This window comes from Hipposideros armiger, unplaced genomic scaffold (assembly GCF_001890085.2).
Source record: "Hipposideros armiger isolate ML-2016 unplaced genomic scaffold, ASM189008v1 scaffold_10, whole genome shotgun sequence".
Taxonomy (NCBI): Eukaryota; Metazoa; Chordata; class Mammalia; order Chiroptera; family Hipposideridae; genus Hipposideros; species Hipposideros armiger.
In genome coordinates this window covers 8519255-8546832 of record NW_017731360.1, presented here as the reverse complement: position 1 = coordinate 8546832, position 27578 = coordinate 8519255, and the positions used below count along the sequence as shown (strand labels likewise).

Below are 27578 nucleotides of genomic sequence, written 5' to 3'. Positions count from 1 at the left end.
GAGAGAGAGAGAGAGAGAGAGAGAGAGAGAGAGAGAGAGAAATCCCATGGGAATTCATAGGCATGGAGAGCAGGAACCTGTCTTCTCTGGACCCAGGAAATGGAGGGTCCTCTTGGCAACATCATCATTCATCATTGTCTTCTGATGGTCTTTGTAGAATGTCTTGTGTGTTCTTAGGCTCAGCTGGAGGCCACCTAGATTTGCCTCTGGCTCCCTGTCGGGATCTCAGCTAGAGGGATTTTTTGCTTGTCTTCAGCCATTGCCAACTGATTCATGCCTATTTGTGAGGGTGGGTCAGGGCTGCCGGCCCTGCAGGGCCTCTGGAAGGAGCTGTTGGACTCCCTGCCACCTCCTTTGCCCCTTTCTCCACCTGGAGAGCCCTCTGTGCGGATGTTGGCATGGTTTCCACAAAGAACCCTCTGGACCTCTCTATCTCTATGAGTTCTTCGAGCCAGGAGAAATCCTCTTTCTTGAAATCTTTGTACTTGTGTGTTTGTTGTAGATACTCTTTAGAATTGTCAGGTCCTGGACCAAGATCCTACCGCAGAGAGGGACAGAAAGGCCCCCTCTTGTCAGCCAGCTGCCCTGGCTTTCCGGGACTCAAGGGGTTTCTCCCTTCCCTGGGAACTACTAATCACATTAGCAGCCACCATCAGCACGTCCTCACTATGTGCCAGGCGCTAGGCTGGGTGCATTATATATTTATATTGTCTTATTTGATATGTACATCATCATATTGGAGAGTAACAGTTTTGATCTTCATTTAATATGTGAAAATGGAAATTTAGAGAGAGTAACATCTTCAAGGTCACATGCAGAGCGGGGATTTAATCTGAGGCTTGTCTGACTCCAGAGCCCGTCTCTTAATCGCCACATTACACTGGGTCCCCCTGGGGATGTTTCATGAAACAAACAAAGCTCTCCATGGTGAAAGACAGTGGTGAAACACTGCTATTTCCACCCATCTCCTGGAGATTTAAAATGTGCACCACCATGTTGGAAGCCCTAAGAGGTCTTATAGAGATAAAAACAAACCCTACTTATTTTTTAAGCCAGAATTTCAAAGATTCCCTTAAAACAGAACCCCTGTTTGTCCTCCTTCCCTTTTTAATGGACTACCACTTAGTACTAGTATTTTCTGGAACACACTTTAGCAACCACTACACTAGGCAAGGCTCTCAACTTTGGACCTCAGTTTACTCATCTGTAAAATTAAGGGTTTAGGGCATCTGGCTATGATGGTGTACCTGGTGCTTGACTTGCTCTCCAGCTGTAAGCAACTAGAAGTCTGGATAAAAGATGTGAAATAATTGTTTTCAGACATTGGGTGACGGGCAGGCAGCTCAGGACTGATTACTGAGAGAAGAGAAACAAATGAGGTGAGCCCTGCCTTCAAATCGCCTTTCCACCTAGAGCCAGTTTTCAAAATGTGGCATGGAAAGGGGGGACCCAAGCAGGGCCCAGCTGTCTCCGGATTTGAAGGGACAGGGGTTGGAGTTTGGGGAAGGTGAGCTGTGCAGGGTTCTGTCCTGGTGCTCATGCAATTCATTCTGTCAGGTAGTCATGAGGAGGAATTAGAAGCCAGGCTCCAGAGAAGCCTTGCCCACGAGGGTCATTTGTCTGAGATCTGAAGGATGAGTATGACTCTACCAGGAAACACAGAAGGGGAAAGGCATTGGAGGCAGAGGGAACAGCGTATGTGAAGGCGGAAGAAAGGGAGGAGGCTGGCACTGAGGTCCCACTGGGAGTTCCCCGCCTGCTCCTGCCAGCTCAGACCTGGGCAGAGCACAGCTGTGAGAAACGTGAGGGCCGGCCTTGGACGAGCCCCGCTTCTTAACTAGTTCAGGAGCAGGGAAAGGAGCGTTAAGTAAGTGTGTGGGAGTGAGTGTCGGAGGTGGGCGGGATTGAGTGGGGCTGTTTTCTTAATCCCTCGACCTGATCTCAGGGACCAGGGTGGGATGTCCTTGGGGGTGCTGACCAGAAGAGTCGGGGAGTGGGTGGGCCTGGGGGAAGGGGATAGTGCTTTTTGGGGGGCACTGTGAACCTCTCCACCTGTTCCCTGATTGGCTGAGGCCGCTGCACAGGCTGACAATGGAAATGCTTGCGCAGGAGAAACGCCTCTGTTCAGGTGCCTGGTGTGAATCTGCAGAGGGGGTGGCGGCAGCAGCTAATTTCAGGATTTGCTTGTCTTTGAATGGGGGTAATTGCTGGGAGTTGCCAGTGTTCCAGATTGTTGCCTGGAAGCAGGGAGGAGGAGGAGGCTGTCACAGGCTCTGCTGAGCATTTGCCCACCAGGCAGCATGGAGAAGTCACAGCGGGGTGGTCCTGGCTTGGGAGCTGAGGGAGGGAGTGAGGGGACCGCAGGCAGGGCTGGGCCAGAAGGGCCCTCAGAGGTCACGTGATCTGACCCGCTCATTTTACAGATGGGAAAACTGAGCTACAGAAGAGAAGGGACTTGCCCTGGGTCACACGGGTAGGCCCAGCCCAGCTGCTTGGCTCCAGTGAACAGCCCAGCCATCCTCCATGTTGGCCGTGCTCCCTGTCTTCCCTCAGCCCCTGAGTTCATCTGGGGTTCCCCAGTCTGGGGCCCGTGTGTGTCAGGAACCCCTTTCTCTTTCTCTGACTGCAGGGGACCAGCGTGGTGGTGGGGTCACTGAGGCCAGCAGCCTTCTGGGGGGCTCACCGCGGCGTCCGTGTGGCCGGAAGGGCTCCCCGTATCACACGGGGCAGCTGCATCCTGCAGTGCGTGTGGCCGACCTCCTGCAGCATATCAACCAGATGAAGACGGCTGAGGGCTACGGCTTCAAGCAGGAGTACGAGGTGCAGGGCCCCAGTCCAGCCCGGACCCCTCACCAGGGCCTCGCCTGGTTCCTCACTGCGGACCCTGGCCCTGCTGACCCTTGCTCCAACAGTCCCCAACTCAATTTAATTTTTTTTGACCATGACCTTGATCCTAATCTCAGACTGACCTGGTTTCTCACTCTCATCCTAACCCTGACTTGTGATCTGACCCTGAATCTTATCTCAATCTCCATCTGGACCATGGTGGTTCTCCTTATCCTATCCCTAATAAGAACCTGATCACCAGCACTGACCCTGACCTCTGACCTAACCCCCAGCCTGACTTTGACCCTGACTCTCATCCTAAGCTCCATTTGAACTCTAACTTGAATCCCATCCTACCTCCATCTGGACTCTGACACCATCCTTAGCTTAGTCTTAATTTGACTCTCACTTTTACCTTCTTCCTGACTCAAACCTGGATTTAACCTAAACCTGACCCTTATTCTAAAATGCCTCTGAACTCTGTCCCTCTTTCCCCCCCTTTCTCACTCCACCCCTCCCCCACAGTTTTGAACTAAGCTGATAAAAGGATTTACAGTGACTTTGTCTCAGGCCCCAAGTTTAACCCTGAACCTGGCTCTCAGCGTGGTGCCACCCACATCCTGTTGAGGGGACAGGGGTCTTTATGAGTGGAAGCGTTTCTCTCCCCCACTGACTTCCACTTTCTCTTCTGGCAGAGCTTCTTTGAAGGCTGGGATGCCACAAAGAAGAAAGACAAGGTCAAGAGTGGCCGGCAGGAGCCGTTGCCTGCCTGTGAGTTCTGGGGAAGGGCCTGGGGCCTGGGAGGGCATAGGAAGGGGGAGAACAGCCAGAGTGAGCCGCTTATTGAGAGTCTACCACCTGCCCGACCATGTGCTGAGCCTTACACCCATTTTCTCACTTATTCCTTTCAATAACCTTGTGAATTGGAACATGTCATAACCCCACTTTACAGATAAGCAAACTGAGGCTTGGGAGGTTAAGTCCCCTGCCCAAGGTCACACAGCTCACACTTGCCTGAGCAGCACACGACCTCAGGCCTTTTTGGTTCCGCAGCCAGACTAACCACTGGTCTGTCCTATCCCCCGTGGCTCCCAGAGCCTCTACTGGTCAGTTCCTAGGCTGCCCTGCCTACTCCCCATGTCTGGCCTCCAGGAAGCCTTCCCCCACTGCCCCAGCTCTCGGCTTCTCGGTTCAGCCCCTGCCCACCCATGGCCACCTGCTCTGTGTTTCCAGATGATCGGCACCGAGTGAAGCTGCACCCAATGCTGGGAGACCCCGACGCCGACTACATTAACGCCAACTACATAGACGTGAGTGCCTTGCCCCTGCCATCTCTGCTGACCTGGCCCTGCCCACTCCAGGCTCACTGTCCAGGCAGGGCAGAAACTTGTCAGCAGATCAATGGGGGTTCAAATGGCTGGATACTGAGGGCCCCTCCCTCCTAGAGTCAGTGCCAGGGAGCTCAGAGGAGGGGAGGACAGAGTGGGTGGCAGCCATCAGGAAGGCTTCCTGCAGACTTCTGGGGTTAGGCTGAGAGATGGGGGCTTCAGTGACGCAGACTGAAGAGGGCAGACAGCTAGGCCTAGTGGTGAGGAAGGAGCCCCTCTCCGTGAGGGGCCAGGAGGCTTGGTGGTGAGATTCTCATGACACAGTGAGGCTGACGGTAGGCAGGGGCCGGGCTGGGGAGGCCTCCAATGGCAGGCTGAGGAGTCCGGGCTTTTCCCTACGGGCACCAGGGAGTTTTTAAAAAGTTGTTTTGACTGTGATCAGAGTGGTACTTTAAGAATAACAATTTATTCAGCATGTACTGTGTGCCAAGCACTGTGCTAAGCACTTTATATTAAATATTTAATTTTATATAATCTCTACCACCACCCTACGAGGTAGTTGGCATCATGACCTCACTTTACAGATGAGGAAACTGGAGGCTCAGGGGGGTGAAGCTGCTGATCCTAGCTTCCACAGCTAGTGAGTGGCCAGGAAGGGATGCATAGCTCAGCCTGTTTATGTCTCGAAAGCCTTTGCTGCGAACCATGAGGCCCTCCCGCCGTCACTGCAGCAACTGGGTCTGGCTGAACCAGAGGGAGGGGCCAGAGACAGGGCAGGCAGCTGGAGGCCTCGCCTGGGGCGTGGAGAAGAGCTGATGAGTCTGCTCCCCAAGTGTGGAGGAGGGTGAGACAAGACCCTGGTCAGACTCCCCCACCCTGCAGCAAGCCAGGTGTGGGAGACAATTGCTTATTTATTTATCAGATGTAAGATGAGCATCGGCAGTGTGCCAGATATTGTGCTGGGCACCAGGGATAGAGCAGTGAACAAGCCAGACATGATCCCTGCTTTCCTTGAACATATGAAGTCTAGTGGGGGAGACACAGAAACGCATCTACAAGTAAAATAACTTCAGATTAGCTGGGAAAGCACAGGTCAGAAAAGGGGAATGACTTTTCCTGTGTGGCGCAGCCGGGCAGCGGTAGGGCCAGGGTTATCTGTGGCAGGCCTCGCGGAGGAAGGCGGGTTTGGGTGGCTGGAGAGTAAAGGAAGGGACATCCCCGGCAGGGAGCAGCATAGGCCAGGCCTGAGGTGTGTGGAAGAGGAAGGTGCGTATCTGGGAGGTGGGGTAGTTGGGGATTCTGGAGGTGACCTCTCTTGTCCCTGGGGGCCAGACATGTTACCCCACATTTCCCAGAATCCCTTGCCTTCTCCGCCACCTCCCCTGGCTGGGGTACGGGCAAGGCCTGGCCTCAGACTCAAGCAGCTTTGGAGACAAGGGGCCTCTCTTTGGTCTCCTTCAAGGTCCTAGTTGGCTTCTCCTTGGGCCTTAGTAGGGACACGCCACTCTCCCCTCCCTGGCCCAGCCTGGCCCACCTGTCTCTGCTCTGCTCCCCCTGCTCCCATCACCCATTCTGGCCACTCCTGTGCTCCGTCCACATCCATCTGCCTCTGGCCTAATATCTGTCTCTTTTGCTTTGTACTGTTCCCTCACTGGAATCATTAAGATTCGGATAAACCGTGAAGTAAGTATCTCTCTCCTGTTCCCCTCCTCTTCCTCCTCCGCTTCCTCCTGCTCCTCCTGTCTGTCTGACCGGCTGTATCTCAGACTCTCTCTGTCTCCGTCCCCCTTCCCCTTCACTTGTGCGCCCAACACTAACTGTCCCTTTTAGCAGCCTGGCCAGGGCCCGCCCAGAGCTGAAGATTCGACACTATCCCTGTTGGGAGCAGTTCCCTCCCATCTTCCACAGCCCCGAGATGGGCAGCAGTGTTGGGGTGCTTCCCCAGGCCCCATTCGGCACTGGCCACCACCTTCTGTCACCTTTGCCCTCAGTCCCCATGCCTGACGAGTCCTCACCAGCCATTCCTTCTGGGCCCTGGGAGGGGTGTGCGGGGGTTAAGGGGAGCTGCCCTGGGTGCCCTGTCTCTGTGGCTTTGGGGTCAGGATCTTCCAGGAAGCAAGGACAGCCCTGGTCAGTCCCCTGAAACCTAGTTTCCCTGGTGTTCAAATCCCTTCGTGATCAGTTTGCTTGAAACTCAATCCCAACCACTTTGCGCTCAACTTAGCCCCAGTTTGAATGTTTCATCTTTGGGCCTTTTATGAATATTAAACCCCAAATCCGTCTAGCGATCCTCTGATTTGATTTTTCTATATATTATTTTCATACTATTTGATGCCTGATAGGATTGTTTGCTATTTTGTGGGTATCTTTTGTATTTTATCTCCTTTTTCTTTTAAAACTATATTTCTTGCTTTTGTATGATTACAAAATACAGTTCATTATCAGACTATCAGACAGCATGGAGATGCCTAACACACAGGTCCTGGCAGTTGCCTCTGCTGGAGGTGACCAGTGACCCCAGATGTGCTCCCAGACATCCCTCTTATTTTATTTTATTTTTTTAAAGATTTTATTGGGGAATTGCGGGAGGAGAACAGCATTGGGCAATCAGGGAAGGGGAGCAGACAAGTTGCTGTCCTTTTGTTCTTCAGTCTAGTTGTGGAAGACATCGCTTCACTGGCCCATGTTGGTATTATCATTGCGCTCTTCCCGGGTGAGGCAGTTGCTCGCCGGCCATTGGACGGCCACTCACGGTGGCTCACAGCGGCTCATGGCAGCTCACACCTGCTGCCAGCCAGCCCCACTGCAGCCTACACCATTGCTGGCAACTCACAGCAGCCCAGCTCCAGATCCAGCTGTTGTTCACCATCTTAGCTGTAGAAGGCACAGCGTCACTGGCCCTCATGTGGCATCTGAACCGGGGCCCTGCTGCTCAGAGCTGGTGTCCCAAGCCCACTCCTAACCAACGCGCCACTCGGCCGGCCCATCCCTCTTATTTTGAGTGCACTTAAACAGTTGGTTTGTAAGGTTCCTAAATTTAAATGGAATAGGGGGCCCAGAAATTGCAGTGGCTATGCTCAGCCCTAGCGCCCCATTAGTGGGTAATGAATATAGGGCGTTATACTTCTTTACACCTCCATTTCCATGCAACACACAGTCCCGCCCATTCAGTTCATTGTTGGACTCTTAAGAAATGCCCTGAGATGCCTTGGCTTAATTTGGCTTCAAATGCCAGTTACCAAGAGTGTCACTGGCTGAGCACCTGCTGTGTGCCGGCACCTGTGGCACATCCCATCATCTTTACCACACGCTGTGAGGTAGGGACCCACGTTTGGCAGATGACAAAATTGAGGCTTAGAAAAGTTAAGTGACTTGCTCATGGCCGCATGGAGCTGGGCCTTAAACCCAGCCTGAGTCCTTGACCCTAACACTAGATTGTGGTTCTCTCCCTTTTGGGGAGCATCAGGATGCCCCGGGGGTCTCACCCATCATGCAAGTGGTCAGTCCCCTGGCTTCACCCACTTGGAGGCTGCAGGGAGGAGTGGGTGTCTGCCCCAGGAGCAGATGCCTCGGACAACACACAGGTGCCCTGGAGTGTGAGGACCCATGCTCTCTAATGCTGGTCTCTAATGTGGGTGTGCTCAAAGTGATCTTACCTTTCTCTAAATCTGATTTTAAACTTTCCACTTCACTGTCCTTTATGGAATATAATTGTGCAATAATGCAAATATGCAATTAAGCTAATATGCAGATATTGAAGGTTATCGGTTTAAAAACTTATATTCGCTGACTAGCGTATGGATGTGAGCACTGGGCTGGGCCCTGGAGGGACAGAGATGGACGAATCAGAAGAGACTCTTGCTCTTGTGTAGGCTTCTCAGGAAAATGGGTTTTAGGTGGAGTAGCCTATTCCCAGCTGGACCAGCTCTAGGGGTCGGAGGGCATCACTGGAAGCATCTTTGGTAGGCCCTGCCCTCTGACCCCAGTTGCCTAGCAGCTCTGCTGAGGACTTGAAGCAGAGGCAGTGGCTGGGGAGACAGAGGTAGGGTATTAGGCTAGACTTGGAGAATTTCCAGTAGTGAGAGGGCTGAGTGAGTCTGGAAGGCTTTTCGTTATCGGTATCTTGGACTGTTTCGGTCAGTTTCATGGGAATGGTATGTAGGTGCACAGCAGGCTCTCTGAGGTGTGTGTCTCACTATTATCCTCTTACACAGAGGACAACAGAGGCTTAGAGAGGCGGAGAGCCTGTCCACTCAAAGTGTGCTTTGAGGCCCAGCATCAGCACTGCATGGGAGCTGACTGGAAATGCACAGTCCCCGGCCCCACCCCAGACCTGCATGTGAATCTGTCTTTTAAGTGGATCCCCAGGAGATTCATGTGCACATTAGAGGCTGAGAAGCACTCTCTTAGTACTCTGAGTCGCGCAGTTACTGCTTGGCAGAGCTGCGACAGGGACCCAGGTCAACTTGACTCCAAGGCTAAGATTCTTAACCTCTTTAGCCAACCACCTCTGCCCCGGAAATTTTTGACATCCACACTATTCGGATCTTCAGAGATACTCTTTGGCCTTTGAAGTAGTAGTCATAATAATAGCTGCTACTGATTAAGTCTTGACACTGTGCTTGCCACCGTGCCAAACCCTTGACATAGGTTACTTTACTCCTCACAACAGCCTGAGGAGGTCCATACTATAATCGTTCCCATTTTATAGATGTGAAAACCGAGGCATAGAGAAGTAAAGGGATTTGCCTAAGGGTGCACAGTTAGCAAGAGCTCCGTAGAGCTGGGATTTGAACCCTGGCAGCCTGACTCCTGGTCTCCTTGGGCCTGGAGAGCCCATAGGGCCAGAGGAGTTCAGGGAGCTGTGTTGAGGGTGTGAACTTGAGGCCAGTGGCTGAGCTTGCACCAGCCCTGCTGTCCTTCCTATCTGTAATGCTCTGTTGCCTGTGCGATGCCCTGGGCGTCTCATGTGCACAGAACCTCATGGGTGGCTGTGGGCCTGGGGTGGGAGTGGGGTCTGGCTAGTTCCTCTTCTCAGCCCGAGGGCCCTGGGGATGGAGGATGGAGTATCTCTTGGCCTCCATTTTGTGGGAGATAATCCAGGTAAAGTGCTTAGCACAGTACGTGGCCATAATAGGATCTCAAAAATTATTATTATTACTATTGATTTTAAGGATTTAAAAAACATTTATCTAAGAACCATGAATAACCTGTGTATTCATTTGCTCCCAACCTGAAGCCTTCATCTGGGTCCCTAAGCTCTGAGTGACTGAGGTAGCCGGGAGAGGGCACTGGTTGTCCCGAGTGGGGCTGGGAGAGCTGACAAGACCCAGCCTAGGGTCTGGGGTTGCTTAGGGCCTCTGGGCCTTTGGGGACAGGGCAGCGTCATCCTGGACTTTGTCTCCAAACAACAGCTGGATTGTCAGTGGATTGTGGACAGTTATTCCCAATTTATGGATAGGGAGACCCTCTAGGCCCCAAAAGGAGTCGTGTCCTCCCTGGGTTCACACAGCAAAGATGGGTTCAGAACCAAGATGCTGGTGTCTCAGCTGCTTTTCCCTTCTTGCTTGGGGACTAGGAGGACAGGGTCCCCTGGCTTGGAGGTCCTGGGGAAGAGGGTGGGGCAGTTCTGGGGAGGAGGTGTGTTTCTTCTGGGAGAGGAGGGCAGAGGGGCCGCTCCCTAGAGTCTCACTATACCCTCTTCTGTTCCAGGGTTACCACAGGTCAAACCACTTCATAGCTACTCAAGGTACCTGGCCCCTCTGCCCGTGTGCCCCCGCGTGTCCCCAGTGTGCTGAATGCCCTCCGCCATCTTTCTGCCTTCCCTGCTGAGCTGCCTGACTCCTCGTCTGTCTCTGTCTGTCTGTCTGTCTGAGCCTCACTCTGGCTGGGTCTTCTGAAATCTGGCTGTCAGTCTCTGCCCCTCCTCCCTTTTGTGTCTCCCTGATGTGCTCAATCCATCTGTAGCTCCCTGTCCATCTGTCTGTCCCTGGGATGGTGCAGACTCAGTCCTCAGGGTTGTGGATTGTGCCTCTCGGTCTAGGGGCCGCCTGGGTCCCTCTGGCTGTGACTTTCCCTACCGACTGTCCATTTGTCCATCCTTCCTGGAGACTTGTGCCGTGGGCCCCGAGCTCTGCCTCCTGGGTTCCACTCAGGATGACCGAGGTCTCCAGCCAGGCTCTCCCTGATGCTGCCCACCCCTGGGACCCCCCAGGCATGAGTTGGCAGTTGGTGGGGTATGTGGAGGGTGTGCATGAAGCCCCCACTGGGACTCAGGAGCCTCCTGGCCTGGGATGGTGCTGGCCAGTGCGGGTGCTGGCCCTGGGCGGAGACCTTGCCTCAGGGACAAGTACCCTCTGCACCCCCAGGGCCGAAGCCCGAGATGGTCTACGACTTCTGGCGCTTGGTGTGGCAGGAGCACTGTTCCAGCATCGTCATGATCACGAAGCTGGTGGAGGTGGGCAGGGTAAGTGGGGCCGTGGAATGAGGGGGCATGGTGGGCCAAGGGGAGCAGTGAAGAGCCCACTGAGCCTGTCCCATGGGGACTGCAGGTGAAGTGCTCACGGTACTGGCCGGAGGACTCAGACATGTACGGGGACATCAAGATCACGCTGGTGAAGACGGAGACTCTTGCCGAATACGTCGTGCGCACCTTTGCCCTGGAGCGGGTGAGTCTCCCATCACCTGGTCACTCGGGTACCTGAGGGGGCGGGGCAGAGCCCACCTCCCCAGCTGCCCAGCCCAGGAATGGGAGGAAGGAGGAGGGCACTGCTGCCCTCCCGGCAAGGTAGCTACTTGGTAAGTGCTGGGAGCACCATGGAAGGACGGAAGGTAACCATCTTCGCTGGCGACTCCAAGAGGAAGTCGAGACACTGAAGATGATGCTAGCTGCCGGGTGTTGGTCCTACTCTGTGCTGGGCACTGTGCTGACCCCATTACACATATTGTTTCGGCCCTGGAAAGCTCTGTGGGGTTAGGTGTTTATCCTTAGCCCCATTTTACAGATAAGGAAAGTGAGGCTCAGAGTGGTTCACATCCCTCATGAGAGGCCACAGGGCCAGTGATGGGCCAAACCCTCCCGTGCAGGATCCTGTTTGATCCTCCGTAAGATCCTCAGAGGAGAGACAGTTTCCCCCTTTAGACTAAGACCAGAGAGTCAAAATGACCTCCTAGAGTTAACAGCCTGTGGTGGCAGAGGTGGGTATTTAATAGCACAGGTACAGGCGTCAGGCAGGCTACCCCCAAGTTCCCGTAAGTAACTTCAGGCACAGGGTTTCTGCTCTGAGCCCCAGTTTTCTCACTTGTACAAGGAGACATTAACACCCATTCATAAGTTTATTATTGGGATTAATTGAGATCCTGGGGTGAGATGCTCACCCCAGTGCCTGGCACACGTGTCTAACAGATGCCAGCAGTGACTGACTGTGGTTACTGTTGTCTCCCCAGAGAGGCTACTCTGCCCGGCACGAGGTCCGCCAGTTCCACTTCACGGCGTGGCCGGAGCACGGCGTCCCCTACCACGCCACGGGGCTGCTGGCCTTCATCCGGCGCGTGAAAGCCTCCACCCCGCCTGATGCTGGGCCCATTGTCATCCACTGCAGGTGGGGCGCTGGGGACCCTCAGGAGGAGAAAGGCCAGGAGCGGGGTTGGTTCAAGGTTTCTACAGGAGGCTGGGCTTGGGTTCATCCTACTTAGAGACAGAGAGAGGACAGGAGAGAATCACCGCCAAGGGCCCTTTGCCCTTTGAGCTTTGGCTCTAAGGTCTGCAGCCTCATGTGCCCCCCAAGGCCTGGGGAGGCCAGTGGCCCAGACGCCAAGGAGGCACTTGAGACATGGAGGTGTTGAGGTTGGCAGCACTAGGCAGGATCAAGTTCCATTTGCTTCCCTTCAGCAAGTGTCACTGCACCCCTGCGTGCTAGGTTTGGCCCAGGTGCTGGGAAGGACTTCGCTTTCTCTTCTCCAAACCCAGAGGCTTTCCTGGCCCCTTGGCTTTCATACCCTCTGCGGCTTTACATTCACCCCTTGCTCTCAGGCTCCTGCCTCGGTTGGGTCCTGTCACCCCAGTTGCCCTTTCTCTCTTTGCTCTGCGTCCTGCCCAGTTCCATATCTTCCTCTTGCCTCTTAAGCGGGAGCCCAGTGCCCTTTCCTGTTCTTGCCCCTGTTCCTGTCACTCTACCCCTGGAGAGCTTCACCTCTGACCCTGTGGCTTTGGCAAGTCCCCTGAGCCCACAGTCCTTGACCTCTGTGTCTCGTGCTGGCTCCTCTCCTTAGCTTCTTAATGGCTCTCCAAGTCGCACAAACCAGACTCCTTCCTCTCCCTGCCCTGCCACCCCCAAACCTGCTTCTCTTTGATTTCTTTAGGCTTCTTTATTATTTTATTTTATTTTATTGAAACATTTCTTTTTATTGGGGAATTGGGGGAAGGGGAACAGACAAGTTGCTGTCGTTTTGTTCTTCAGTCTAGTTGTGGAGGACGTTGCTTCACTGGCCCAATTGGCACCATCATTGCGCTCTTCCCGGGTGAGGCAGATCAGTCGCCGGCTTCTGGACGGCTGCTCATGGCGGCTGCTGGCCGCTCATGCTGGCTGCTGGCTACACCGTAGCCCATGGCAACCCACTGCAGCAGGGGCTGCAGCCTATACCGTCGCAGGCGACTCAAGGCAGCCCAGCTCCAGGTTGAGCTGTTGTTCAGCATCTTAGCTGTGGAGGGCAGTGTCACTGACCCTCATGTGGGATCCGAACCAGGGCCCTCTGGCGTCCCAAGCCAGCTCTTAACCAACGCGCCACTCGACCGGCCCTCGTTAGGGCCTCTTTAAAATACTGTCTTTTCAGAATAAAATTTTATCGATGAGCAATATACTTAAAGCAAAGTGCACACATAGTTAAGTGTATCTATAACCTCATGAGTTCACAAATTGAATATGCCTGTGAAATAACCAGTGCTACTCAGATCAAGAAGCAACATTAACAGCACACGGAGGTCCCCTGAGCCTCACTCCTTCCCAGAGCAACCAGTATCCTGACTTCTAAACCATAGATTCGTGTTGTGAGTTTTTGAACTTGGTGTAAATGGAATCACACAGCAGGTGCTCTTTGGTGTCTGACTCCTTTCCCTCAACCTTGTGTTCGTAGGATCCATTCATATGGTATCATATTCCACTGGATGAATAAGCCACAATGTGTTTATCTGTCCTGCTTTTGATAGGCGTTTGGGTGGCTTCCCGTTTTGAGCTGTTATGAATAGTGCTGCTCAGGACATTCTATTGAGTGTCTTTTGGCCAATATACACATGCATTTCTGTGGGGAATGTACGTAGGAGTGGAATCGCTGTCTGTGCGAACGTTCAGCCTTAGTAGATACTGCCAGCTTTCCAAAGTGGTTGTATTCACTTAAGCCCCTATCAGCGCTGTATGGGAGACCCAGTTGCTCTATGTTCTCCCCAACACTTCGATGCCACCACTTTCAAGCTTGAAGTCTTGGTGTCATCTTTCTTCTCTGCCCCTCCCCTCAATCCTGCTCCACCTGGTGCTGCACACGAAATGGATCCAACACAGCCCAGCTTGGTGGGTGAGGGAGACAGCCACCTAACCAATGACCACGTAGCAGGGAGAAGCCTGCCCACATTGCTCGAGAGCTCCAAAGGATGCCATCTGCTGGAGGGGTTGTGAGTGGTTATGAGTGCGTGGGGCTTTGAAGGATGTGTGGAGATTTGGGGATATCCAGGCGCAAGAACGTTCTTGGATTAAGCTCTGAGCATCACTTGTCCCTCTGCCCCAGTGGAAGTTGCTACATCTCATCTCTGCGTCTTCCCTACCCTTCCCTTGTCTCCTGTCTCAGGCATTTGCCCAGCTCTGTCCTCTGTCGCAATTCACCAGAACTCTTCCAGCAGCCTTCTCCCTGGCTCCTCCTTGCCTGGGGAGGGATCTCTCTGCGTCCCTCCTCCCCTGTGTGGGGCACACATGGCCAGGTGCCCCAGGCCCCCCTCTTCTCTTCCTCCCGTTGGTCCCGGGCTCCCTCCCCAAGGCCTTGACCTGGCCTGGGCTGCTCTCTCCCCAGCGCGGGCACCGGTCGTACAGGTTGCTACATCGTTCTGGATGTGATGCTGGACATGGCCGAGTGTGAGGGCGTCGTGGACATTTACAACTGCGTGAAGACCCTCTGTTCCCGGCGTGTCAACATGATCCAGACTGAGGTAGGGGATGCAGCCTTCTTCCCACTCCCCGCTCCAGGACTTGGTCCCTCATATAGTAGGTCACAGCTGGTGTCAGAAGGGTATCCGTAGGCTCTTCCCCTCGCTAGGATGCCCCCTTGTTCTTTCCCATCTCTGAACTTGGCCTGCCAACCTCTCAGGTTCTCCCAAATTCAGCTCCCCTGTGTTCTGTCTGGTGAGGTCAAACAGCAGCAGGCCAAGGTCATAGGTTCTGCAGTGAAGATGTACCGAGGTTTGTATTCTCACCAGATGTGTGACCCTGGGCTGTCCCCTCACCATCAGAGCTTCTCACAGGGTTGTCGTAGGGGCGAAATATGAGATAAGTGAACATACCCATGAAGATTGTTTCAAGTAGGGTTGTTTCAACCTGTAGTAACATGCGGCTGGACTCCACTTCAAAGCACCCCTGCCTCAGCCTTGAGGTCTTTCCCTTCTGCCACTACCCCCGAATCTCTAGCTTCTAGTCCCTTCCTGGTTCCTTACATTCTTACCTCCTGTTCCAGGAGCAGTATATTTTCATCCATGATGCAATCCTGGAGGCCTGCCTGTGTGGGGAGACCACCATCCCTGTCAGTGAATTCAAGGCCACCTATAAGGAGATGATCCGCATTGACCCTCAGAGCAATTCCTCCCAGCTGCGGGAAGAGTTCCAGGTGGGGCATGAGTGTAGGTGTGAAGTTGTGCTTTGTGAGTGTGTGTGTGTGAATGAGTGTGTATTGGAGGTCCTCAGTGCTGTAGGAGTCAGAGTTGGGCTACTAGGAAGGTCTCTGAGACAGCGGAGAAGGTGGTGCATCAAAGCGCTTAGGAGCCTAGGCTTTGAAGTCTGATAAACCTGGGTTCAAATCCTGGCTTACCTAGTTAAGAGCTGTGAGTGGCCTTGAATACTCACTTTACCGCTCCAAACCTCAGTTTTCTCATCCAGAAAAGAAGGATTCTAACCTCGCAGTGTTAGTGTTCATCAGGATTCTTTTGGCTGCTAGTGACAAAAATCCAGCTCAATGGCTCTTGTAACTGGAAAGGCTGGTATAGCTTCAGTTATGGCTGGATCCAGGGGCTCATTTGATGATGCCAAGACATCATCTGTCTATATTTTTGGGTCTGTTTTTGGCTTCATTCTCAGATCTACACCCTGGACGCCAGCAGTGCTAGGCTCATGTCATCTCTACTGTCAGGAGACCGGAAAGGGTACTTTTCCAGGGGTCCAGAGTGTGGTCACTAGGTGGGCAGAGACCCCCAGATGTCTTCTCCACTCCAGGGTTCCTGCGAGGGTTGAGCTGGATGGTACATGCTGGGTGCCTGGTGCGCTAGAGCGGTGTCACAGGAAATGCTGTCTGCGATTCCCGGGGAATGATGTTGGCCTTTGGGAATCACGAGAGACTGGGGTTCCCTGTGAGGGATCACCAAGGACAACAGAAAGAAACTAAGACCCCATGAGTCAGGACGCATGAGGCATGAAGGCAAGAGGGGGAGTCCAGAGTCCCTAGCTTGCATAGTGCCAGGTGTTCCAGACTTGAGTTCTGTTCAGGCAGGGCCACTGCCAAAGAAGGTGACGACCTATGTCAGGTCCCTGGACTCTGCTTTGTGGAAGACATGGGGTTCCAGGACTTGTCTCCTGAAAGTACCGGATAAGCTAGTGATGATGATCTCTGTGTATTGAGCCTGCATGTGCCAGGGTCAGTGCTGGGTGTTTGACATTATCTCACTTTATCCTCCTAGAAGCCCTTTAGGTAGCATATTACTATCCCATTTTACAGTTGAGGGAAAATGAGGCTGAGAGATACAGGTGCTTGTCCAAGTTTACACAGGTGGCAAGAGGCAGCCTCCAGTCTCCAGAGCTCTGCCCAGGCCCTGCGTGGCCTGGAGACAGGGAGCCTGGGTCCCTGCCTTCTCCCACTTCTCTCTGGACCTGTTTCTCCATCCATAAAATGGGGTTAATAACCCGGCCCAGTTTCCTTCACGGGGCTGTGAGGAGACTCAGAAGCACTGCCTGTCACCCCCATTCCTTTTCCTACTCCTTGTAGACGCTGAACTCGGTCACACCGCCACTGGATGTGGAGGAGTGCAGCATTGCCCTGCTGCCCCGAAACCGTGACAAGAACCGCAGCATGGACGTCCTGCCACCCGACCGCTGCCTGCCCTTCCTCATCTCCACCGATGGGGACCCCAACAACTACATCAATGCGGCCCTGACTGACGTGAGGGCTTGGGCCTGGGGTGGGCTCTGGGACTGCCCCACCCAGCAGCATCTGGGGAGGACCAGGAGCCAGGGAGCGGGGCCCAAGGCTCTGTTTGGGGGACCCAGGCCCATGGGGTGACTCTCCTATTCCCAGTGATCTTCCATTCAGGGCATCAAAGCCAGTGCTCCCCCTCAGGTATTACTCTTGGTCTGAGTAGAGGTCTGGGTGGAGGAGTCCAGGCAGGGCCGTCTCCAGGATCAGTCAGCAGAGCCTGGGGGAGGAGGAGTGACTGGGGGACTTCAGCTGGGAGGCTGGGAGGGTTTGGGGTTGGGACTTGAGACCTGATGTCTGGAACCAGGGGGGCTTGTCCTGGGGCGTTGAACTGGAGCCAGGACATAACCTGGGACGGTGATTTGTTCCCTGGCCCCACCCTGGCCATGGTCTGAGGGCTCAGGGGCCATTTAGCAGCCCCTGCCCCTGCTCCCAGCTCAGGGCCCTCCACCTCATTCATTGGGTGTTGCAAGCAGAGCAAGGTGCTTTAGGGACAATGAATAACTCCAAGATGCTGCTGTCTGAGCAGGAAAGAGTCTATGAGTGTCATCCCAGTCCTCTCCCAAACTGGTTCGGTGATAGGTGCAGGAGAGACAGGTGATAGGAGAGACAGGTGCAGGAGACAGACAGACGGAGAGTCACGTTGGGCTCGCTGGCCCTGGGTGGGAATGGGCCGCTGGGTACAAGCCACATCCTGAAATCTCTCCTCTTGAAACCTTGCGTTTGGGAAACGGGTTGAGATAGTCATTCAACAAATATACAATGGAATGTCAGACAGTGGTAATTTCTACTGAAAACAAACAGGTAGAAGAAGTATTTAATGTGGGTTTTGGGGGCCTGTGTATGTGGCTATTTTTGGACTCTTTGAGGAGGTGACGGTTAAGCAAAGACCAGACAAAAGTGAGGGAGAGGACCATGGAAACACTTGGGAAGTTAGTTCCAGGCAACACGTACAGCAGATGCAGAGGCCCTGAGGCAGGAGCCGGCTGTGCCAGCCTCTGCCCAGCAGAGCTCTCAGTGCCATGCATTTGGGAACCTTTTGCTATTTAGTTCCTGGGAGCCGTGGGCTTGGGCCATAGAGGCCTGGGGGCGCACCCTGTCAACTCAGGCCTCAGTGTACCGGCCAACCTCTGATGTGGGCCACTGGAGGCAGCCTGGTCCAGGGGTGGGCAGGGTGGGAAGAGGGCCCGTGGCAGAGGCTAGGGCTGTGTTGGGGGGCAAAAGGGCCCTTCTGAGTCCTGGTTTCCCTGCAGAGCTACACACGGAGCGCAGCCTTCATCGTGACCCTGCACCCGCTGCAGAGCACCACTCCAGACTTCTGGCGGCTGGTCTATGACTACGGCTGCACCTCCATTGTCATGCTTAACCAGCTGCACCAGTCCAACTCCGCCTGGGTGAGGGCCTCACTGGCTGGGCGGGCGGGCAGGCTGTGCGCTGCCCAGGGCCTCCGTGTGCTCAAGGGCACATCCTGGGAGTCAGAGGTTGCATCTCAGCTCTGCCATCTACTTGTTGAGTGACCTTAGACAGGTCATGCTCCCTCCCAGAACCTGGGTTTCCTAGTCTGTAAACGGAGGTTGGCAGACTGGAGGAAAATAGCTGGTCTTCATGGAGTGCCTGCTGGATGTCAGGGACTCAGCTTTGCACTCATGGGCTTCAGGTGAGAAAATTAAGACCCAGAGAGGTGAAGCAGCTTCTTCAAAGGTCACAGCTGGGAAGTGGCAGAGCGGTGTCCCCTGTCTGGGCTGCCTCCTTCCAGAGCTGCTTTTTCAGTTGCTCATCTAAACTGCCCATCATGGGAGCCTTTGAGGCAGAGCAAAGTTCCAGCCTCCTTACTTTCTGACTGTTTGATCTAGGGTAAGTTAATTGACCCCTTTGAGCCTCAGTTTCCTTCTCTGTGAAATGGGGACCCTCACAGCACCTGTTCTCTCACGGGGACCGTGTCAGATGTACGTAGGATGCTTAGCACTGTGCCATGTCTAGCACATCATAGGCACTCGGTGTACAGCAGGGATGAAGATGTGAGGGTGACGGTGGCTTCTGAGATTGGTCCAGACCCTGGCTCAGTGACTTCAGCCAGAGGGGCTGCTCCATCATCTCCTCTCGGGGCTTCCACAGCTGGAGCTCCTAGGAAGAGGAGATGCCCAGCCTTCCAGCCTTGCACGACCGTATCGCCTAGATCTCTGAGCCCCTCCAGCCCCAGCTCCCTGCCCCAGGAGGCCGGGAGGATTTGCTGTAGAAGGAGCATGACAGCCTCTTCATGGCTGCCTGGAGAAGACTTGTTACCCGAGCTCTTTATGAGCCAGGCACTTGGTCTAAATGACCTAGGACTGCAGGGTAATGGGCTCCAGCCCCTGGACAGGGATCCAGAGGGAGGCCCATGTGGCAAGAACCTGCCCTTGCTCTGGTGGAGGGGAGGCACCCAGAGGGGGGCGCACATGGACATCATTCATGGGTCACCCATGTGTTCATTCATTCAGCCACCTTTTACGACCGGCCATTCCCTGCCAGGCCCTGCAGCGGGCAGTGGGGAGGCAGGGAGAACACACAGCCCCTCTCAGATCTCACGGTCCAGGGGAAGCAGGCACAAAACCCTATAGTGACAGCAGAGGGAAGGGGCTAGCAGGGAGCCAGCACAGGGACACAGGAGCCGGAGGGATAATGTATCAGGGAGGTCTTCCTGGAGGAGGTGACATCTGAACTGAGATATGTAGGAAGGGTAGAATTAACTAGGTGAGGAGGTCGGGGACGAGTGATCCATGGAGAGGGAGCAGCATGTGTAAAGGCCTAAACGCAAGGAGTTGCCAGGACCGCAGCGAAAAGAGGAAGGTGCCTCCCTCCATGGGGTTTGGGCAGATGGAGCATGGTGCTGTCTTGGAGAAGCTGGGGGCCATTTCATAGATGGAGAAACGGGGGCTCAGAGAAAGGACGAGCTGAGATTAGAAGCTGGGGCCCGGGACCAACTTGCGCAGAGGACCATGTATGTATGTGTGTGGGGGCTGCACCTCCTCTATCCCTCTGCTGTCTCAAGTCTGTGACCTGGAGGGTGTACATTTAGGACCCTGACTCCATGGAGTGGTCCTGGGGCAGGTGCTGAGTTGTGTCACAACACCAGGGACACCCCACCTCTGTGAGCTGATGCTGGAGGGCAGAAGTAGTGAGGGAGAAGACCAGGGGCAGGGGTGCTGGGATGGGTGATCTGAGGCCTGTCCCGGAAGAAAGCGGCTTCACGTAGGTGTGTGTGTTCCTGAGTGAGTGTGAGCCTGTGAGGCGTAGCTGGATAGCGGCTTAGCTAAGTGTCAGTGCGTCCGCTATGAAGGGTTTGTCTCAGCTGACCTGAGTGTGTCAGTGCAGAATGCACTGGAGCAGGTGTGCGCTGCGGTCCGATGGGTGAATGATGGAGATTGGGGGCGTTCTCTGAAGGTGCATCTGGAGTGAGTGGGTTCAGGAGCTCCAGGGCAAGAGTGGAGGTCTGGGGGTGGGTGTGAGCGGCAGCTGCCTATCCACCTCTGCTCAGCTGTCGTTCGTCTCTGTGCCCCTGCCCCCAGCCGTGCCTGCAGTACTGGCCAGAGCCCGGCCGGCAGCAGTATGGACTCATGGAGGTGGAGTTCGTGTCGGGCACCGCGAACGAAGACTTGGTGGCACGTGTCTTCCGGGTGCAGAACATCTCTCGGGTGAGTGATCTGGGGGCCCCAGGGTGAGAACCTGGGTGGTGGCTAGGGGGGCCTGTAATGACCTTGGGGTCACCAGGGGCCTTATAACCCTGGTGCTCACGTTTCCCTGGCTGGCTGCCCGTGCCCCCAGCTGCAGGAGGGGCACCTGCTGGTACGACACTTCCAGTTCCTGCGCTGGTCCGCGTACCGGGACACACCTGACTCCAAGAAGGCCTTCCTGCACCTGCTGGCCGAGGTGGACAAGTGGCAGGCAGAGAGCGGGGACGGGCGCACTGTTGTGCACTGCCTGTGAGTCTGGTCCTGCCCCGGGCGGGAGGAGGGAGCCCTGGGGCCAGGGCAAAGGGCCAGTGTGAGAGCGGGCCTCAAGGCTGGCACCAAAGTCCTGGGCTCCCAGGTGGTCTGAACCTGCCTTCCCTGTAGGAACCCACGCAGTTTCCAGGGTGTAGACTCAACTCTGAGGAGCTACCCAATACCCTCTGTGTGATGTTTGACTTCCAATTTAATTAGAGTCCTGTTACAATGGTTTATCCCATTGATAAGGTTGTACACTTCTTATTTTTTTATTTTTTTATTTTTTTTATTGTTAGTTTCAGGTGTACAGAACAGTGCAATAGTTACCCTTTTCACCCTCACAAAGTAACCCCCCTCCCCCCATCTATTGCCCTCCCACCCCCGATATCATGCTTATCTATTACAATTCCATTGAATCCGTTCCCTCACTCTACTGATCGTACACTTCTTAAGCGGATGGATTTCCGATCTTTGTTCTTGAATACCCACATATAACTTAATTCATCATTCATTCATTCACATGTCCCATTCATAATTCATAATTCATTTATTCACTCATGTTTAGGGACAGTCACTCCTTTGCCCCCCACTTTCTCATGTTTTCAGCACTTACTGGCCCTTCCCAGTGCCAGGCTGGGTACGCTGGAGGCAGGGATAGGGAGCTGTCAGGCAGGGTCTGGCTTTCGGGGGCTTTCGGTTCTAGTGGGAGAGGCCCCTTGAGAAGGGGGATGAGGGTCTAGACCACCCCTCATCTCCCAAGAGGCACCTTACACCCTGAAGTTACAGGGAGCAGAAGAGGGAGAGGGACTGGGGATAGGAGGGTCTGTGTGTGAGAGGCTGCGGTTTGACTGTGTTTACACCTGTCTGTGTCTCTGGGGGTGACTGGTGTTCTCAATGTTCATTTTCCATCCTGCTGCCCGAGTTTTGCTTGCTGCCCCGTTGCCCTCCTCTGTCCATCTTGGAGTGTGCCTTGCCTCCTTTCTCTCAAAATCTTCTGTTTCTCTTCGAGGCCTTGTCTTCCTACATACGCCCAGCCTTGGATGTCCGTCTTAGTGTCTGACTCTGCCCCCCCCCCAACGGCATCCTGCTGCTCACCTGTTGGCGTCTTTACCCTCCCTTCCGGGTTCCCTGGTCCCGTCCCTCACTGCTGGGCTCCCAGACCCTGGCCCTGCCCTTCACCTTTGAGTTCGGCCTCTTACCCCTAAGCCCTGTCCCAAACCTTTTGTGTTTCTCATTTAGAAACGGGGGCGGCCGCAGCGGTACCTTCTGCGCCTGCGCCACAGTCCTGGAGATGATCCGCTGCCACAACCTGGTGGACGTTTTCTTTGCTGCCAAAACGCTTAGGAACTACAAACCCAATATGGTGGAGACCCTGGTGAGGGGCCACGTCCCCTGTGCCCAGCCACTTCCAACTTCCTGGTTCATGCCCATCCAAGCCCCTCAGCACCCACTCTCCCATATCTGGTCCCCACAATTGGGCCTTGGGTTCTAGTCCTGTGGTGCCAAAATGTTCCCCCCATTTCCCCTGTTCTCGCCAAAGATGGGCTAGGTCTCATGCACGCCCTCTCTCACCCAGGACTAGAGAGGGGCCAGGCTCCTGACTCCTTCTCTCCCTCTCCCCAGGATCAGTACCACTTTTGCTATGATATGGCCCTGGAGTACCTGGAAGGGCTGGAGTCAAGATAGCGGGGGCCCCTGGCCTGGAGCACCCACTGTGCACTCAGGGTCAGGCCCACCATCCTGGACTGACGAGGAAGACCTGTGCCCTCAACTCTGCTGAACCACAACCCCTCCCAGGGAAAGCACTGGAGTGGGCAATGGGCCATCTTGGTGCCGCCTTCCACTGTGGGCAGGGCCTTTTGCCATGTATCGTGGGCAGGCTGTGGACCAGGAGGAGCTTAGCAAGACTGCAGCCCAGCCCACTTGTATAGAGTCCTGCAGGCCTGTGCTGAGAGGCCTGGCACTGCCTGGCATAGTGACAGGGGCTCATAACGGCTTGCTCTGGGGGACCTAGGCCCAAGCCTCTGTACCCCAGCCCTTGGTGGAATGTGTACCAGAACAAGGTTGCACCCAGTGTGGCTCAACATGGGCAGACAGTGCACTTGGCTTGGCAGCTACAATACCATCTGGCCCAGCCCCTGAGGGTTCTGGGGAGCCCGGGCTCTGTCCTGATTTGCCTGTGGGCACATCAGACTGGGCTTCCCCAGGGGGAACTGCAGCCCCTCCTGCACCCGCTGCCCCCTGCAGCCCCTGGGATATTTTGCTCACAACCCTTCCCACTTCTGCTTCCCTAATGTGCGCTCTGGACCAGGACCTGCCCATCCCTACCCTGCCCTACATGGGGCCCCTTCCCTGCCTGACCCAATGTCTGCAGAATAGAATGATGTCACCTCAGGCCCCTCTGCCTATAATTTTCAGGCCACACTGGCTGGGTCCACACAGCTTGGGCCAGTGACAACAAGGCTGAACAACAGCCCCTGTGACTCCTGGTCAGGCTGCCCACTGGGGAGGGCACTAGTGGATCACGAGTGCCCACAACCCCTAGAGTTTGAAGGTATATTTTGGGATGGAGAAATAATGCTTTTTGTTTATTTTGTTATTTTTTTGATGGGTGGGTGGGAAGATCTCTTTAAAATGGGGCAGGCCACACCCCCATTCCGTGCCTCAATTTCCCCATCTGTAAACTGTAGATACGACTACTGACCTACCTCGCAGGGGGCTGTGGGGAGGCATAAGCGGATGTTTGTAAAGCGCTTTGTAAATAAATGTGCTCTCTGAATGCCACAGTGTGGCCTCGTGCGCATGTCTGACCAGCCTGCTGGGACCTGCTCGCTTGCCCCCAGCCTCCCAGTGCAGTGGGAGGACCCTGGACTGGGAGTTAGGGGCTTGGGTGCTAGTCTGGCTCTTGGTTTTTCCATCCATAAAATGGTGGGGATGTGGACCAGATTATTACTCAAGGTCCTTCCACTTGCAGAGGGGGTTCCGAGGGACTTGGGCTTATTGCTGCCTCCTCCCAGGCCTCTGAAGCAGCTCCTCAGAGGAGTGGGCTTTATCCTGAGGTCCCCGAGGACCACAGAGCTGCCTCCTCCTGACCCTGGGGACCTGGATCCGGGTAGAGCTCTTCCAGGGAAGCATGGGAGACTCAGGCTTTGGTGTCAGGAAGACGGGCCCTAACCGCTGGAAGACCCTGGGTGAGTCAGGCCTTCTCTGGGCCTTCAATTCTCATCTGTAAAATGTGGATGATCCTATTAGGATCAGATGAGATTGTCATTGAGTGCCTTGCATGGTGCTAGGCATGCTGAAAGGGCTCTGTTTATAAACTTACAGCAGAGATGGGACACACCCCCTGCTGGGGATGGTCGTCCAGCTGCCCAGCCATTCCCAGCCCCAGGCTTCCTTAGGAAATAAAGTGGGAGGAGGAGTGGGCTGGCTTATGGGGACCTGAGTCATTCCTGGCTGTGTCACAAACTTGCTGTGTGATCTTGGGCAAGACACTCCCTGTTTCTGGGCCTCATTTTTTCATACAAAGATTGGCTCTATGATGGACTGATTCTTTTCACACACTGGCTGTGACTCTCTGTGCCTCAATTTCTCCATTGGTTAAAGGACATGATTCATTCTAATGACCTCACAGTTCAACATCCTTTCATCTGAATAAATGTATTAGTTATGATCACACTTAGCTAAGCCACAGACTGACCCACTCCCACTCATTCTGCACTGGCCGCTAAGCCTAACCTGATGGGTCACAAATGTACGTCAGATCCTGGGCAAGCAAAAGAATGTGACTTGCTTTGACCAAGAGAATGTGGCAGAAGTGACGTCAAGTGAGTTCTGGATCCTTGACCTCAAGGAGCATTGCAGCTTTGGCCCTCTTGGAACTCGGCTGTGTAAGGAAGCCTATCTAGCCAACCAGAAGATTTGAGGGCACAGGGAGAAGAACCAACGCAACCCGTGAACAGCAAACCCCAACTGCCAGACCTGTGAATGAGGCCATCTGGGGCCGTCCAGCCTGGCCAACCTGTCAGGTGAGTGTGGCTGCATGATTAAGCTTAGCAGACGCTGCCAGACCAACCCCCAGAACTGGGGGAGGTACTAAATTGCTCTTTTAAATCAATACGTTTTAGGATTGTTTGTTAGGCAGCAAAAGCTAACTGATACAGATGTGTCCTGGGCAGTGTGGATACAGCTTTCCTCATCAGGTATTGAGTTCCCCAAGGGTAGGGAGTAATTTCTTTGTTCATCTTGTGTCCATTGCCCACCAAAGAGCTTGTCTTGGAGCTGGTGCTCGAGATATGTTGGCATGAGGGAGGGAAAGAAGGAGGGAGTGTGGTTGTCTGTCTGTCTGACTAGTGACCTTACGTGGCCTTTCAGAGGAGCTGGGAAGGTAGGCTGTGTATTAGGAGGAGCCCCAGCTCCAGAATCAACAAGCCAGGGTCCCATTCTCAGCTCTACGTCCTACCAGCTGGTGACCTAGTTCAAGTGTCCTAACCACCCTGTTTCCTAATCTAGAAAATCAACATTACACCTACTTGCAGGATTGATTGTTAAGCCTAGAGAGAAAATATTTAAAAAGAACTAGCATAGCAATTGTCCTTCAATAAATGCCATCTTATATCACAATATGAAAGTCCTTGGTTAATAAAGATGGTCACCATCACCTTTCATTTAGCACAGATAACTGTGTTAAATGGCTTACACCTTTTATTTCTTATTTAACCTACACAACAGCTCTTTGAAGTAGGAATTGCTCGCCCTTCATTTAGACATGAGGAAATAGAGGCTCACAGAGGCAGTTTACTCCCTGAAGTCACAACCGTTATATGGGAGACCCTGGACTTGAACTTGAACCTCAGTTTAGGCTGACTCCAAAGGCTGGGGCTTTAACCACCCTGCCCCCTTGTCAGTCTCGGTGGTGTCAAAAGCCAGAGATCCCTTGGTGCAACTCCAAATGGGTAGTTTGTGGCCTGGGAACTGATTTTCAAAAGCTGTGATATATGTCAGAGGTGGTGGCCTCTTGGACAAAGTGACCTGGAGCACAAGAAGATAAATGGTTCAGGCTGGCTCTGCCCAGGGCCATGGGCCTGGCAGGAGGGGGCCTGGCAAAAGCCCCCACCTACTTGACCCCAACAAATAGGATTTCTCCAGTGCGGATGGGCCAGCTGCCTAGTACTGCCAGGAGCTAAATTTATTTCTTTGTGTCATAATAAATCTGGCTGTAGCAACCTGCTAAGGCAATTATTACTTCTCACAGTCTCTCTGCCGGCCTCTGATTGGGACATGTTATATATCCTGGGCACCTAGGAGATGGAGCTGTGACTTTGATGGATGCTAAGGCCATTTGCAAGGCCCTAATTGAGAGCAGGCTCTGGCTGCTCCCTGTCACTGGGCTCCCACTGACATCCCTTGGCTGACCTCTGATGGGCAGGAGCTCAGTGGACGCCCCCATGGCTGAGGGCAGTGTAGAAATAACGGTGCCATTACAAAGGTGCCATTACAAAAGCAGTGCCTACCTTGCCGTTAGGTGGAGACGGCAGGGACTCTGGTGTCCGAGGCCCTTAGTCTGAGGGGTTCCTCTTGGGGGCACATGGCTGGTCCTGACCTTCAATGAGCCTCATCTGAGAAATGGGAGAAGAAAAAAAACCATGGGCTGTGGTGCTTTCAGGGCAGTGGGAGGCTGGGCTATGTGGATGGGATTGGAAGGATCTATGGTTTCAACAGGTTCAGGCCAAGCCATGTCCTGTTGGTGGAGGACGAGGGCTTTGGGCATGGTGACATAAAACAGCAAAGCTTTATTTGGCACTGACAATGCATGGGGCACGGTGCTCAGTGCTCTGTGTGCGTTGTCATGTTAGCCTCCAAGGAAGCCGGTGTAGTAGGTACTATCATCTCCATTTTGTACAGGAGGAGATCGAGGTTCAGAGAGCTTAAGCAACTTGGCCAAGGTCACAGAGCCACCAAGTGTCCCACAGACAGCAGCAGCCAGTGTGATTGTTTGAAAAAAAAAATAAGCCAGGTAACATGACTCGCCTGCTCAGACCCCCCAGTGACCTCTTACTGCTCTGTGAGAAATAGCTGAGCTCCTGGCTGTGTGACCTTGGAGGCCTCGCCTGACAGGGCCTCTGCCCTCTCTCTGACCTTGTTCCCCCTGCTTGCTCCTTTGCTCACTCGGCCTCATTTCTTCTCATCACTTCAAGCTCTTTGCCTGGATGCCCTTCACCAGTCTCCACATGACTGGTCCTTCTTGGTGTCCAGGTCTCAGCTCAGATGGCTTTTCTTGAGAGGCCCTCCCTGACCACCCTGAGGGGGCCTCCCTGCCCTACTGTCCCTGTCACTCTCAGGGCCCTGTCCCATGTATGTCCCTCATTGCCCTCTCACAGTGGGCAGTCAGCTTGCTATTCATTGGTTGTTCACTGCCTCCCACCAGACTGTGAGAGCTGGGGCTCTGTGTCCATTGCACTGAGCATGGCGCCTGGCACATGCTAGGCACTCAGTGAATATTTGCTGAATGAATGAAAGGTGCAGAGGCAGGATGCAAACCGTCTGTCTTCCTCCAAATCCCGTACTCTTTTTTTTTTTTTAAAGATTTTATTGGGGAATTGGGGGAAGGGAAACAGACAAGTTGCTGTCCTTTTGTTTTTCAGTCTAGTTGTGAAGGATGTTGCTTCGCTGGCCCAAGCTGGCACCATCATTGCGCTCTTCCCGGGCGAGGCAGATCAGTCGCCGGCCTCTGGACGGCCGCTCACGGTGGCTGCTGGCCACTCATGCTGGCTGCTGGCTACACATGGTAGCTTATGGTAGCCCACTGCAACAGGGGACTGCAGCCTATGCTGTCGCCGGTGACCCACGGCAGCCCAGCTCCAGGTCGAGTTGTTGTTCAGCATCTTAGCTGTAGAGGGCAGTGTCACTGGCCCTCATATGTGGGATCCGAACTGGCATCCCAAGCCAGTTCTTAACCAACGCACCACTCGGCCGGCCCCAAATCCCGTACTCTTAAGCACACTATTTTTGGTCTTCCAGATGG

General features: G+C 54.1%; 1 protein-coding gene across 1 annotated transcript in view; it reads left to right on the top strand.

The window, feature by feature from the left end:
• PTPRU (protein tyrosine phosphatase receptor type U) overlaps window positions 1–23338 on the top strand; it is a 92989-nt gene extending 69651 nt beyond the window's left edge. The window contains exons 17-31 of the mRNA XM_019657687.1: window positions 2630–2820; window positions 3522–3597; window positions 4060–4136; window positions 9867–9903; window positions 10523–10620; window positions 10706–10822; window positions 11601–11755; window positions 14211–14346; window positions 14868–15017; window positions 16386–16559; window positions 17846–17986; window positions 20138–20263; window positions 20394–20551; window positions 21794–21929; window positions 22178–23338. Of these exons, the coding sequence (XP_019513232.1) occupies window positions 2630–2820; window positions 3522–3597; window positions 4060–4136; window positions 9867–9903; window positions 10523–10620; window positions 10706–10822; window positions 11601–11755; window positions 14211–14346; window positions 14868–15017; window positions 16386–16559; window positions 17846–17986; window positions 20138–20263; window positions 20394–20551; window positions 21794–21929; window positions 22178–22240 (1835 nt within the window). The 3' untranslated portion in view covers window positions 22241–23338. The remainder of the gene's footprint in view (window positions 1–2629; window positions 2821–3521; window positions 3598–4059; window positions 4137–9866; window positions 9904–10522; window positions 10621–10705; window positions 10823–11600; window positions 11756–14210; window positions 14347–14867; window positions 15018–16385; window positions 16560–17845; window positions 17987–20137; window positions 20264–20393; window positions 20552–21793; window positions 21930–22177) is intronic.
• Window positions 23339–27578: the final 4240 nt, after the last annotated feature.